The sequence below is a fragment of the Manacus candei genome, unplaced genomic scaffold, assembly GCF_025592945.1.
Source record: "Manacus candei isolate 608988 ecotype Guabito, Panama unplaced genomic scaffold, ASM2559294v1 h1tg000109l, whole genome shotgun sequence".
NCBI classification, from domain to species: domain Eukaryota; kingdom Metazoa; phylum Chordata; class Aves; order Passeriformes; family Pipridae; genus Manacus; species Manacus candei.
The window spans coordinates 3,374,164-3,389,630 of NW_026138157.1; the positions used below are offsets into that span (position 1 = coordinate 3,374,164).

Consider the following 15,467-nt stretch of genomic DNA (forward strand, 5'->3'; position numbering starts at 1 on the left):
GTCCAGATAAGTGCTAGAAATGAAGGCAAGTTGTCATCCCAGTAACTCCTGCTCCTCAGTACTCCTGAAGGTTTTCGACAAGCAAATTATCTATTAAGAAATTCCTATTCCCCAAAAAAGGTGTTCTTTCAAAGAATGTGGGCTTATGTTTGACAAAAAGGAATCGTACCCTTTATTCAGAAAAAGCAATTGAAATCAGCAGAACAGTGGAGTTAATAAGCCAGCATTATCTACCTACGTTCTTCTGATCAAATGTTGGCTCAAAAAAGGATATACATGTCATAGCTGTAATTAATATTAGAATAACAGAAAAGTCCCATTCAAGTAAAAGTTAGTTACAAAACAGTGTTTAAAACTGCAAGCAGTGAGTACAAACATGAAAACTACTGTGGGTCATAGCCTCGAAACACAGACACAAACATAAACATGACTAATGCTCTCTCTACAACAGGGAAAAAAAGCTTGAATCACTTGAAATTTGACAGGACTTTGTATTACAAGCCTGCTTTGTAAAGATGCCAGAAGTCACTTTAGGAACATAAGATAAAATTTTACTGAACCTGGAGAGGATGGCACAGAGAATAGCTATAGAATGTTCTTCGAAAAAAGAGCGCCAAGGATAAGAGATCTATAAAGCTAAACTGAAACAGTACCAATTGTATACAGTCCTAAGTTATACTGTAACATCTTATTGTAGCACTGACAGCAAATATTTATTGACTTGTTCATCTGAAGTTTTCATATATTGAACAAAATAAGATAGATCTGAAAGCCTGTGCCTTGAGACGATTAGGTCAGTAAATATGGTCTACTAAGGAATGCAACTTTTGAGACAAATTGTCTCTTAAAACTTTGTTAGAATACACACTTGTTATGTATTCATTATTTATTTGTTCAGAGGAGAGAAATTCAGAAAACAACCTATATGGAAATACCAAAGAAATGAGGCTTATTTGAAGAGTGAATGATGATAGGAAAACAGGTCAACAGACATAAAAAAAAAGAATAAAATTTCCTCCATGCTCACTGAGGATGCCTTCCAGCCCCGGCTTTCATGATCTATTTTAACAGATTAATTCTGTCTAGAATTTACTTGGCTTCTCATGCCTCTATTTCTTTTATTAAGGGATTCAGATATCATAATTCCATTTACTTCTACAGTATTCATTTTTCCAAGTTAAATTCTTTTTACAGTTTTGTGCTGGATGGTCTGCTGCTTGTCTCCTAACTAATTGCTGCACTGCTGTAATTAATCTGTATGTATAAAACTGAATCTGCTGCACACTACAGAATCACAGGTAGCTACAGTTGAGCAGTTGTGGACTTGTTTCCTGGCAAACTTTCTGTAGCTCACAAAACTTTAATGAGGCTTTGAGATGACAAATTAGAACAGCAATTAAAGTCACATAAATAAATGATTAAAATATTTTCCTTCTTTATAGTTATATAAAAAAAAGAGTCTATTAAAAAGTAGCTGGAGTGAACCAGTTGGAGTGTGCTTACTCTCCTAACCTTATGAAATCAAAACTAGCAGCAGCCAGGAATAAACCCTGCAACCTTTAACAGAGAGTTTGCTTCAAATCCAGCACCAACCCACAATCCACACTCCTGGAACTAGAGGTCATCTAGTGTAGAAAACAACACCACGAAACTCTTACATAGCACACAGAAAAACTATGCATTATTCAATTAGTCCTCTGTTTACTCTGGAGCTATTTAGTTGTATTTACGACACCTAGTTCACACCAGTGGTAACTGGCATCAAAGTCACACAACCCCAAACATGCCATTGCTGTTAGAAGTCAGTAACTCAAACACATTGTTATGATTGCTTTGTCAGTAGTGATTATTTTTAAGATCTGGTGCTTCAAGATCTTACCTGTGGTAGCAGGACTGACAAGTTTATCAGCCTCAGCAGCAGCTTTTTTAATCATACTCTGATCTACGGATTAATAGGGCTGTTAAGTTTACAAACAAACCAAAAATTGCAAAAGGAAAGAACAACAAACACAGGTAAAACAAAGGCAGGAAGCCATACTGAACTCCACCAAGTAGTTGAATTAAATAAGGAAGGGGGAAAAAATAATAAAAAAAAACCTAAACAAAAACTCAACACACATTAGTGAAGGAGCTCCACAAATGGACAAATAAGCCACTCCCTTTCCATGATGTACACTGCTTTTAAGCTGCTTAGCTCAAGTCTAGAACAAGAATACACACAAAGACTGGCAACAAGCTCAACATTTTTCCATTATAGATTTGAAAGTCTGAAAGTTGAAATCTTTAAATCAAGTTTAAATCTGAAGTACTAAGAAAAACAAAGTAATTTGCCCCATGAAGCTTCTTGTTCCAGACTTTAAACAGTACTCGGAAACCTGTTTTTCCAAAGGCACTGAGATCCCCAAACACACACACACACTTTTAATCCTGATATATTTCACCTGTGGATCAAATGAAAACAGCAGCAGACAGTATGCTTCCAACCCCAGTTTGCATGGACAAGAATTCTGTGACATTCTGAGACCTTATTCCACTTTTTAAAATACCGCATGTGGAATCAGTCACTAAATGATAAAGGTAAAGTAAACAGATCCAGTCCATGCAGCCCAAGTGGTAAAGCATGAGAAGCCACCACTCCAGCTCCTCCCTTGTCTAAGCAAGCCCCTCTCCTTACAGTCTCCATCAACAGTCTCTGTAACACTATTCCTGGCTAAAATACTTATGCTAAGTAATTGCATATAATTTGTTACACAGTAGTTGTGCCTACTGTAGGAAAGACAGGCCATCATGTAAAATGCATCATATTTGACAAAACAGCTGGAAGAAACAAGTGATCAGAATACTTCTGTCGCAGGGCAGAAATTGTGTGAACAGTTTCTGTTGCATTTCTGTGATTTCTCCCCTGGCATGGCTGGGTGCAGATAGTAAAAAATGCTGCGCCACTAATATGGCTGCAGGCCTTGTGCCAAGATGCCAAGGAGGAGTTTTGGCAGGTGAATAAAGTTTTCTCATCTCCTATGACCACCTGTTGTGGTCCAATTAGCAGTGGACAGCAGAGTATGTTTTCCTTATGTAACCAATGTAGTGTGAACAAGAAGCTGAGCATCATGAGCACTATCTAATCTGTCTTTCTCCTAATAAATCCGACATTTGCCTGATCATATTGATCCTGGAGCAATCTGTCCATACCCTTCCATCAACATACTTCAGATTCTCTTTCATGTTTATAATTCATGTTTAATAAGGTTGACTACACTGACACAACTGATGTACAGAAAAATTAAAGTTCTTTACATAAACTGTCACAATAGTAATTTCCAGAAATTAGGTGGCAAGTACCAGGACTCATTTTGGTAATTTGCAATGGAAGAGCAATTAACATTTGTAGTCCTCCATTTGCATCATTACAGCAAAACTTCTTACACTGTAATTACACATACATGGTAAGAAGCAGTCATGTCATATATACATTTAAAAAAAACCAAACCACAAACAACCAAAAGACTCACAAAACCAGCCATAGAAGGCAGAGGGAAAGGCTCACAGCAGCTTTTCTTCAATGTATGTTGAACTATGGCTCTAGCGATCTGCCATGACCAAGAAAGCCTCTCCTGATTCAGAGTTTATCTCTGCTCACAGAATCCATGAAAATCTGGTCTGGATTTTGCTAAGTAAAGCCAGCGGGCAAGAAGAACAGATTTGGTTACAACTCGGTAATAATTACTAGACTTTATTTCCTCCATGCATCAGATAATATCTATTTTACAGGCAACACGAACCCTCCTAATCCCTTGTACAACCAGATTTGATGGAACATTTTATCACAGTGGAGGCTATCTTTAACAACATTTAACTTATCTGATATTTAATTTTTTTTCAATAAAAGACAAAATGAGGAGATGACAACAGAAAGGGAAAAGTACACAAGAACAAGATAATAGATATTTACTGCATGTTCTGTCTGACTACTAGCATGATATACAACCAACTAATAATTTGGCTCTGTAATTATGTCCTTTTCACTTTTCCTCATCTCCTGATACAAAACTTTGTGACAAACATGACATCTCAGTTCAGCAAATTAATTAAGTGGTTCCCTACCTAGTCTGTTAAATCAATGCCAAAACTGCATTTGAAAGTTGACTGTTGCAAAGTCACAAATACACAATTGAGATGAAAGGAAGTCCTAACTTCCAGCTGAGAAAAGTAAAAAGTACTAATCCATAACTGCATAACATACTTCTGATGCAAATTAAGGTTTTGTCTTATATACCAGTGCCCCAAAAGAAACAATTTCTTAACTTAGACAACAGAGAGCCTGTGAAGTCAGTCATACTTACTTTCTACTATTCTTACTCCTAAGACCTCTCAAAAATACTTTGTGCATTTCTGCTAAGCTGAACATAGGCAGTGTCCCAGGCCTCTGTGGCCTCACAGACTACAGTAAATCACACTGGTTGGGTTTTAGCCAATCTTTATAACTGCAAAGTGCTGGATGTTCAAGTCTACCTTTTCTGATCTGTGCACAGACAAACCTGTTCCTGCAGAGCAGGAACCAAGAGAGAGCACACTGTGGCACATGTGACACAGCACAACATTCTGTCACACCTGGCACCTTGCTGGCTCTGGATCTGCTGCTCTGGAACATGGTCAGGCAACAACCACAGCTCTACCTTTCCTCCATAGCTGAGCACTTGGTGTTGCACCATCTCCTCAGTCATGTCACCTCTGTGCTGGCTTAGAGCTGTCTTAGAGTACCATCCAAAGACACTTAAGACACTTTCAATTTAATTTTAATCCTATTTTACTTAAGTTTAATTCATTTTTTTAGATTAAAAACCCCCCAACCTATTAGGAGTTTCATTCACAGAAAACAAAGTACTCCCTAAAGAGTTTATAAAATAATCTTGATCAAAAGTAAAGAAGTGGCAGCAATGGTTAAATTTAGATTGTGGATTAAGCACTAAGAACATGTAAATACTTTGCTGGTTCATGTAAACTGTAGAAGACCATAGATTTAAACATTTGGATTTCTATGTGTTCTCTTTAACAGGGTAAAGTCCAAATGTATTTCATTTAGAGTTTGGTTTGCTGATTTTGAGTATTTCAAGATGTAAAGAACAATCTATTTTAATACACACAAAACACCCGTTGAATTGCACTACCTATTTTACATCTATTTGAAATGCAAACCTTTGGTAGGTCCTTTCTTGTTCTGCATGGCCTGCTGTTCCTCTGTAATATTCAAGCGTCGGACCACATCAGCAAGGGCAGATTTGAGCAGCTGGATGTCATCTTCCTGCATCTGGACACGCTGCTCCAGGGAGGCAATGCGATCTGTTACCTCCATACTGCTTGCAGCAGAGGCACTGTCATCTGAGCAAAACAGTAGAAAAAGATGCATTGTCAATAATGTACAGTCATCAAGGAATACCTTACATAACTGGCTGCAGGTAAAAGGAAGGCTTTTCTCAGACCTGATGACCTCTTGAGGAAGAAAGTTTTTAAGTGACCAAAAGGAAGAGATGGAAATAAAAATAAATAACCAAATAAAAAAGATGAGCACTTAAGTAAGATGTGATGATGAGGTTGGCTTCAGGGTCACTTGTTAATTGGGCCCCACTACCAATTATCTACATGTCTGAACTGCAGTGATCAATCATTGCCCTTCACTGTTCTGCTCAACACAACATTCTGACACTGTCAGGTAGAGAGCTACATTTTCTGATATGCTACATACCCTTCCAGAGTTTTCCTTCTCATATATGTGATAGAGATACATTATACATATGTAAGCAACAGACAGGCTTACACTTTTTCAAGTTATCATCCACAGACTGAAGAATAGATACTAACCCATCTGCTAACTTTTAGTTTATACCACCAGCTTTGAGAACATTCCCTCTGACTGAAATAAAGACCTAAATAAATTCAGAATTACTCAGTAATTGTACTCTAAGCCTGCAAATTCTTAAAAGGGTAATTACTTTGCATACAATGAATGCACCCATTATTTGGAAATAACCCACAGAAGCTTTAAGCCTGCAACTGCCTGATGAGGACTACATGTTCTTTCCACTCAAAACTAGTAATAAGAATATTTTTCCTAAATGAGCACTTTTGTTCCACTGCAGCTCCTATCACATAGAAACACTGTAATTTCTTACAATATTAAGTTAGGGAAAAGAAGAAGAAAGGAAGACAAAAGGAACACCAAAGATGTCTAAGTCAGTACCAATTAGAGAAAAAAGAAGTGCAGTTTTTAAAGAGCACTGCAAAATTTTATTTAACTAAAATTGAAACGTAAAACAAATTGGGCACTAACTTCCTGGATCATCTTCAGTAATGTTTGTCATGGATTACAGCTTTCAATTGACAATTGTACTCTAGAAAAAATGGATATTTATGCTACTATCTGCAGTCATAATTGACCTCTCACTCATTTCTAATGCAAGTCTGCAGCATGGATTTCTTCTGTTAAAGCTGAGCTCTCTTTGTGAATAAGCTGGTATTTGTTTTCAATTCTTGTGTCCTTATTTCTCCTCCATTGCAAACCAGAGTTTTCCACTTATTTTGTAAAAGGGCATAAAACAAAAGTTAAATGGTTTGTGCATAATAACTCCTGATGAATTTTAAAACAAAGTAAGTGTTTCAAAAAGGAAAATAACAGTTTCTGAGTACATTTTAAAGCATACCCAAAAATGTTAATGCATAGATACTTTAAAACATAAGGCTCTAGGGAAAAATTGCATTAATTTTTTTTTAACAATCTACTCATCTCCACCCCCATACAGATTGTTTTTGACATCTGCTAATCAGCTGAGTTTTGGCTTCCTTACCCTTCACACCCCCAACAGCTATTTGTGGTTTCCAAAAACCAAATTAGAAACAACTCAGAAACAATATAATGATACTGACAGTCCATAAATAGCCACAGGCTAACATAGTTTAAATTTTGATTGTTAATTATGTTATAGGATTTTCAGGACTTACTTAAAATGTCAGCACCAGGATATTATTAGGCTGAACATAATGGCAAGGTAAGTATCTGGTTCTGAATGAACTAAATCAGAACTCAAGTTCCTGAAAAAAGTTGAAAAACTTTCTCCATGACAAAGCTTTCCAAACTTTGGCCTAATCAGATTTCTGCTCAGCACAGGACTCTGTCCTGCAGCTGTTACAGGTGATTAGTCCCCAAACTCAGATTAGCAGCAGTGCTGGCAGCAGTATGAGCTGCCTGCAGAACTTAACCTTTCCTCATACAAACAAAAGCCCCACGCTGCTCTAATGACTTTACACTTTAACTCAGCTGGAAATAACATGGATTAGCATACTGGACAATAGGCAACCAAATCAAAAGCTTGATTTAACCAATACAAGCCAAAATCAAACTCCAGCCATTCTGCCAAATTCAATACGGTCAGGCATAGTTTTCCTCTGAATTCAGTCAACAAGAAAGAGCCAAATCCCAAAATCAGGGCAGAGAAGGAAGCCCAGGGAAAAATCAGTTGGTGTTAAAATGATTCTAGCCCTTGTTACAAAAGAAAACATCCTCACTAAAGTATCAATTCCAGTAATTTTTAAGTGTGTAGAAACAGTAATTTTGTCCAGACATAAATCTTCGAGTGTTAAATCCGTGGCACTGGTTTATTTACAGTCTTGTAAGAAATCACTCCCACTAACAACTGTTAAGATGTCCAGCTCTCTCCCTTCTTCCCCCTTCTCCCAGTTGCCACTGTGACTCTTCCCCTCACACCCTCACTGACCAATAGGCACCAGCAAACCCCTCCTCTGGTCACAGCATGTCTGTGCCTTCCACTATCATCATTCTTCCAGGTTCTTTGTAACATAGCCATCATCTTTTTCTGTAACCTACAGCTTGTTTGTTTTTTATGGTGGTTATCCCACTGGATGCAGCTCCCTTCCAAGGATGCAGAAAAGAATAAAATTTGTAACAACTTTCAGGAAGACTGCATCTGAAGACAAGATTTCTTCCAGTCCAATAATACTTCACTTTGCCTCCTCTTTGCATGCATATACAAGTAAGCTAGAAAAGAGACAGAGAATACAATAAAACTATGTTTTCTGAAGAATGCAAAGTTCAATTGTAAAATAAGCATAACCTGTTTATTATGCAAGTAGAGGATGGAATGTTCTTGCCATTGAGATCATTGTATCCCAGTATGTTGAGCAATAAAGTTGCAACTTCAACACAGCCAAGTAAGCCAAGTGGTATGGTATCAGAAGAGAAAAAAAACAATTAATGCTATAAATTAACAAAACAACAACAAGAATGTCACATCAGATGTCACCTATTCTGCCCACATGAGCAAGAACAGCATTGTTAGCCTAATTTGTGACCTGCCTCTGCAGTGTACCACTCATCCTCACAGCAAAGGACACTTGCAAGGAATATTTTAGCACACATTTGTAATGCAATTTGGAAAGGCATATGAAGGAGACTACAAATCCAAACAAATTGTCTTTAAGTGTTAGATCCACTTATCAGTCACTACCACCCCTTGCCCACGGACAGGCAGAAAAGACATCATATCACCCACATGGGCAGCATCAACAGAATTAATCATTACCTCTTTCTATCAGTGGGAAGAGAAAGGACTTTACAGCAAAGTTTATGCAACATGTTTTTAGAAATCTGCAGTGAGTCACCTTCTACAAGCATTCATTTCTTTTCACGGATTTTAAGGCAAGTCTAAATCATAAGCATCAAACATGTAAATTATAGAATGGTTTGGGTTGGAAGGGACCTTAGAGATCCCAGCCCCAGTGCCGCAGGCAGGGAGTAAATCTACACCTTGTGAGATAAATGCCACCTACAACGTCCAAAATTAGATAAAACGAGGAGGTATCAATTCAGATGGTAATACATATTTGTGGTAAAACTTGGAAGGAAGAGTCCTTCAGTTTTGCTTTGCTGAGATACTGCAGGTTTCAAAGGGAAGGCAGCACAAAAAGGGAATGTACTACATGCCCCTCTTTAAATTTTCCAACCAGCTAATCCATGATCTCATAGATTGGAAAGATTTCTCGTGGCAAACTAAAAGACAATACTGAGTCAGATGATTAATCTGCTTCCAGAGTGTACTCCAGTTTTTCAGCAATTTATTACTTGAGCTTAGCCAAATGTGAAGAAACAGCTGAAGCAAAGCCAACAACAGGACATGTATGCTGTTTACAAGAATGATTTCAATACTATTTCACTGTATGTAGGTTGAAGAAAAATTAATGTACTTACAATATTAGTTAGAAAGAAGCCTATTAAAATGCATACTATTTTCTATAATTTCTACCTTCTGAAAAACCTAAATCTAGAGTGTACCTTAATGGTGTAGGAAATAATTAAAATAGACTTGGCATTTCCCCCAGCTCCCCCCCCCCCAGAAGAACTACTTCATTAAACATATTTCACCTTTGAATTATGCAGACATTAATTTTGAGGCTGTCTTGTCCAGCTCAGACCATGGCAGCTGACTTTGCAGTGGAAACATTAGGTACCAATTCTCAAAAGACTGGCAAAAAAATCTGAGTTTATTCAATCTACGTGGCCTCTTTGGAGCATCAATTAACAGGATAAAATTGTACATGAAGTCCTTCCAAACTTGTTTGCAACTGTGGTAGCTAGACACTTTTATAATACACTTTAAAAGTAGCATCTCAAAGTATTTGCAGAGTTGTCCCTGTATTTAGGTTCTCTGCAGGACATCAGGAAAGAAAATGTAAGCCTTCTGAGGACAGCAAATTCCAGTGGTGGTCTTTGGCAAAAACTAAAGATAACCCACATGATGGAAAACATGGCAAAGGATAGCAGTGAAAAGGCAGCATCACCCACACACAGAGAAGCTCTTCTTCTAGCACAAAGATACAGATTGTGCCAGCAAGCCTGAACTGAGCTCAACTGGTAGGAATACTTTCCGTCACAGAGATATCAGTAAGTGTGTCATGTTCTGCACTTCTGAAATGAGTTGGTACAAGTATTTACATTCCTTGGAAATTGCTATGAAACTTCAGGGCCACTATTAGAGCCTTATGAAACATGCACATGGACAGAAGGGAATTCTCTACCCCCAGCATGCAGCAAACTCTGTGATAGAACACAGTAGCTATCAAGAAAGCCATGCCACCAAAAGAAACTTAAAAGTAGTATTTAATAAAAAAATAAGCAAACAAACCCCCTACAATCCTGCAGATGAATTCAGACAGGGAGATCTATACACTGAATTTGACCCAGTACACTAGCAAGCAATTAAGAACACTAAAGATGCTACACTTCCAGAAACATTTTTCCACCAATAAAGGCCCACGGTTTTCTGACTCCACTAACTGTAAAACTGTCAGATGTGGCACATGTCACTCAGCACACATTTGGCAACTTCCCCTTCTTCCCACATCATCCCTGAGATCTCATGCAAGTAATTGAGAAACTTGAACTATTTCCTTCAAGCTCTCCTGGAGTCATACTACCACCAACTTTCAAATGACCTCTCTGCTTCACCTCTCTTGACTCTGTACGTTTAGCCTGAAACTCTAGGAGTGCAGAAAAACATCCCTCTGTGGCAGGCATCTCCGACATCTTCAAAATCCTGCCCTCCCTTTTGAGTTCATTTCATGCATCTTTGAGTCTGGGGCACAGAAGTCAGACAGACAAGTAATTTGATAGTTACAGTGTGTCTGAGTTGACAGCAACAGAGAGAAAAAGGAGAACGGGGAAGAGAGAGACAGCCATCCAACTTCTCGAAAAAAGGAACACAAACAGTTCCCTGTGGCACAGAAACAGGGGAATGCAGCTCAACATTGTTGCCAGGCTTCAATGCAAGATCTGGAAAGTACCAAGTATTCTCCCTGTGACAATTTCTGTGGCATACTGTCAGTGGTCATTTGCAGACCAGAAGACTCTCTGTACAAGAGAACAATGGGAAAATAAAACAGCAGGTTTAGTTTCCTTTGACAACGCCACACCAAGCCCCTTTGTTTGAAAGATTAATGTCGACAGTATTTCACAGACTAAATATCTTTCCTCTGTTCACTTTTCTAATGCAAAACATTGTACCCTACCTGAAACACAGCAGCAGCCCTCCAGGTTTGCCTCTTGGGGACAATGACAACACATATGGGCGACAGCTTATCGTAAAGTCTTCGTACATGCTGGACTACTCTGCTAGACCCTGTTTTGACCAGATTAGAGCTTTCCACTGTGAGAAGCAAGTGGATTTAAAGCCCAAAATAATGTTATCCTATTTAATCTTGTTATTTTGTGTGGCTAGGGGGGAAAAAAAAGACAGATTTTTTTAACTAGAGATAAAACTGTAGATGCTGTTGCTTTACCTGAAGTTCTAGAAATCAAAACTGGTTGTCAGCTGAATGTCTAATCTTCTTAACTGTGTTTTGCTATAAAAGGATATATAATAGGATAAAAGTATGCTTTTTTATCTGGAAAGTTTTGATTATGAGGAAAGAGAAATTACATCTAATCTATATACACATACCATTTCTGAACAGGTAGGACAACTTTTCAGTTCATTCCATATTCTAATGCATGCTCCTAAGAACGATTAGCAATGCAAGGAGATGCCCTAGTTGGGTACAATCAGGTACATCTCACATTAAGTAATCTGAACAGACAGATTAGTTTTTCCATGTCCTCACAAGGTATATATGTGTAGGAGGAAATGGGAAGGAGAGAACTCTAACCCATACATCCACCTAATGCCCTACTCTGGACTGCACTGGGAACCATATTAACAGTAATGTAAAGCATCATCTTTTGAGAACAGATCACTCCTAAACCATCCTAATTAAAAAATAATAATACAAATATTTGTTCATCTACTAATATGGACTACAGATGGTTATTTTTGTGAACAGTATATTCCCTCCTCTAATAAAAATAGCTACTATAGTCCAGTATTTATAAAATCTTATTACTGTATTTCCCAACATTCACTGAGGAATAACTTGTCCTTTTACAGTTTTACCACTAGAAACTTAAAGAGAGGCAACATAATTTTCTAAAATTAGAGGCAGAATTTAAAAGGATAAATAATAGCAATCATCACTCAGAGCCTCACAGCTGGGTGCACTGCATTCATTAACAAAATGGGAGAGAAGAAAACACAAAATTCTCAGAAAGTTCCTTGTGGATAATTAGTCAGGAATCACTGCAGCAAAATTATAGGCATGTGCCCTTGACCTGCCTGTAGCTGTTGACCTATAGCCAGCAGCTTACTACTTTTTCCCAAGCAGATGGCAGATGAGCTTCTACTTGGAAATCAACCAGTTAAAAATTATCTCCCCCAATAGTGCTTAAGTGGAAGATGGAAGGAATTTTTGACACATCAATAAATTAGAGGAATTTTCCCCAGAAGAGGTCTATCAGTGTAAATGCTTTACAGTTCAGAATTACTGTGCTGGCTCTCTCGGATACAGAGATCAATAGAAAATGTTTTAACCACTTATAATTCCTCACATTACACTGAGATCAGCCCATACCATTAAAATAAACCCCAAAAGCCAGCACTGTGAACAGAAACCAGGGGATTAAAGATGACCTTCCATAGAATAATATTAATGCAAGGATAGTAATTTGAAAAAAGTGACTCCATGGGATCTGCCTTAAGTTAAGAAGCTGAAGATACAGCTAACACAAACTTGTAAATAAAGGACCTAGTAGGGTAATTAAGGTATCAGGGCAGAATAGCTGAGTGTGTTTTACCATCTTATGTTCTCAGTGATGTGCTCAGGATATGTCTGTATCACACCCTTAACAATAAGAAAAGGAAAATAGACTGTGGAACATGGGAGAAAATGTACAATGGCTCCCATCTCCATGTCACAGCTATGCCTCAATGTCCAAGTCATCCTACAAGAGCCGGCAAGGAACGAATTCAAATTCCTCACGTGATGGAAGGTAAAAAGACTCCAGCTTTTGTTAAGCACTCTTAGACAAAAAGAATCAACTTAGATGTAAGATTTGCTTCTCCTAAATGCATTTTAATCCACATGAAAATAAACATATCAGTTCATACTAAATGTTTTCCTAGAAACTTTATAGTGCTTATTTCAATATCTTCTCACTGCCTTTAAAAAGACTGGATCTCTTAATTTGATTCTTCAACCATGTGATATACATAAAAGCAGAAGGAGTTACCTACAGTCAGGAGAGATTCAAAAGACAAGAAAACTGACTTAAAACACCTTCTAAAGGTTACTGATGTTAGTCTTTGATAATGTATTACAAACCAATTTATTTTTCTTGTTTGTTGTGTACTTCCTAGAGAAAAGTTGATTCACACTAGCAAGAAACTAGAAGATACATCAGCCAGTAGCTGATCTGCAGTCAAATGTAGTGTTTATGTTACACTAGAGACAGCACTATATAAACACTTAAACTACTTAGGTCAGCATATGTTTCATCACTTTCCTAATTTCCATATTCAATATTAAAATGAAAACTGATACTCGAATTGACTTGAAGCATTAACTTTTTACTGATATTTTTCTATAATCTGCATTTTAATGAAATATGTAATCATATTGTATATAGTTTTAAAAACAAATTGAAAACAATATTAAACTTCAGAAATACATAAGCAAATAAAACACTTTTTCATTTAAGAAATTAAAGATTTAATAAACTGAGATTACATCAACAGCAAGTAATCCATAGTCACCAATTTGAAATAGTTTATTTTTTGTCTTATTTCATAAGTGTATCCTCTGAGAAATAAGAATTGGAAAATCTCAGCCTCTAATCAATGGCATTTCTTTGTAAGATAAAAACCGCTCCCAAATATTCTGCATTTACATTTCTTAGAGGCTTATCAGCTTTATTAATTGTTTTCTGTAGACTCAAACTAAGGGACATAATACAAAAAGAACAAAACATTCCTCCCGCACCTGCAGAAGGGGTCATTGATGTCTAAAGCAGATTTATCACTTTAGCAAACTCTGGTTACTTGCTCTCAGCTAATGGCTTCACTTCCAGCTCTGGTCTGACTTTTCTTTGGAACTTTGTACCTCATTTATATTTTAGTTTCAGAAATTAATGCAGCATAACATTAGACTTCATTACAGGCTGTCACAAAGACAAATCACAACCTAAATATTTAAAGGAAAAATTATTTCAAATTTGGAAAGCTATTTCAAGTCTTCTTTTAAAACCTGTCTTGTTCAGTGCTGTCTCCCACAGTATATGTACAATTTTTTCGCTATTGACAGTTAATCTAGTGCTTGTGAGAAGTACTTGAATTAACTAGTGACAGCCTTGCTCAGATGGAAGAGGTAAAACAGCATACAGGATGCCCATACCAGACTGGAATTTTTCCCATGTTGTCCATCTTCATCTTCAATTAGGGTTAAGTCTTCCTTTCATTTAATTCAGACAGATACATATAAAAAATAGTAACTTTTTTTTTTTTTACAATTTTCCCATCATATTTTCCCACTCTCCAGCAAAAAATCTTTACTGACATTAATGCAGGAAAAACAAACTGCTCTTGCCAAGGACTCAAACACAGTCAGATATACCACATTTGACAGTGTTAGATGTTCTGGTAATAAACAGGAAAATGACTGCTTTAAGTATGTTTAGGAGAAGGAAGAAAAATCCCTTTATTTGCTATCCTTAAATAAAAAATGATTTGGGGTTTATTTCAGGAAACAGAGAAACAATCTGAAAAATTATTTGGTTTCAAATGCAATTCCTCTAAGTGAAGACAATTTGCATTCTTTTTAACTGGGTTCCCTAGCATGAGATCATATTCTTATTTTTACCACAATGGGTGCACAGCATTGTCACGCATTTCACCCAGCTGTGATGCCATTCCCAGCACACTGTGCAAGTGTGGTCCTGCCGCCCTGTGAGAGCAAACAAGTTGTACTCCAAGGCTTGCCCCATCCTCCACAGCATTTGGCAGTGCTACAAATGCACACTGCCTATTTTTGAAAGAAATTCAGGCTTCCATGGAGGAGGAGACACAGATAAACTATTCGATAGCTTTCACGGTGGGTGACAAAAGTTTACAAATACGCTTTGATCAACTACTGCAATATTGTATCTCCCCAAGGCTACAGAGAGCCCTCAGTAAAAGGGGGAGAGCCAGCAGACGTCTGGTCTGCCCTTGGCTGGGAACAAGCCCCAGGCCAAGGTCCAAGCAGAGCCTGGCTCATGACTGTTCCTCTCCTTCAAGGGCTTTCTGGGACTGATTTCCTTCTGGCGTCAGTCAGTACTTCTTGAACTATAAGTTTTCACCTGAGAGATTAGATGGGTGAAGGCTGTGCAGAGCAAATCCTTTTCCAAAAGCCATCTCCTAATAGCACTCTGCTGAAGGACTAGTGTGAACAAATCCTGCAGAAAGCCTGGCTGATAAGGCTCTTGTAGCCCTGTGATTACCGAGCATCTGAGCTTCAACCTTCATGATAAGGTGGAGCCTATCAGCAAAGACAAACCT

The 15,467-nt window shown here is 37.6% G+C and overlaps 1 protein-coding gene across 8 annotated transcripts in view; it reads right to left on the bottom strand.

Annotated features, from left to right (window-relative positions):
* The window catches only part of EML1 (EMAP like 1), an 82,695-nt gene that overhangs the window by 49,847 nt on the left and 17,381 nt on the right, over positions 1–15,467 (bottom strand). For 4 of the 8 annotated variants that reach the window (XM_051769554.1, XM_051769555.1, XM_051769562.1 and 1 more), the window contains exons 2-3: positions 5,194–5,376; positions 1,880–1,942 (exon numbers count right to left, since the gene is read on the bottom strand). In XM_051769554.1, coding sequence (XP_051625514.1) covers positions 1,880–1,942; positions 5,194–5,376 — 246 coding nt within the window. The remainder of the gene's footprint in view (positions 1–1,879; positions 1,943–5,193; positions 5,377–15,467) is intronic. The other 4 variants (XM_051769556.1, XM_051769565.1, XM_051769559.1 and 1 more) reach the window with 1 other exon arrangement.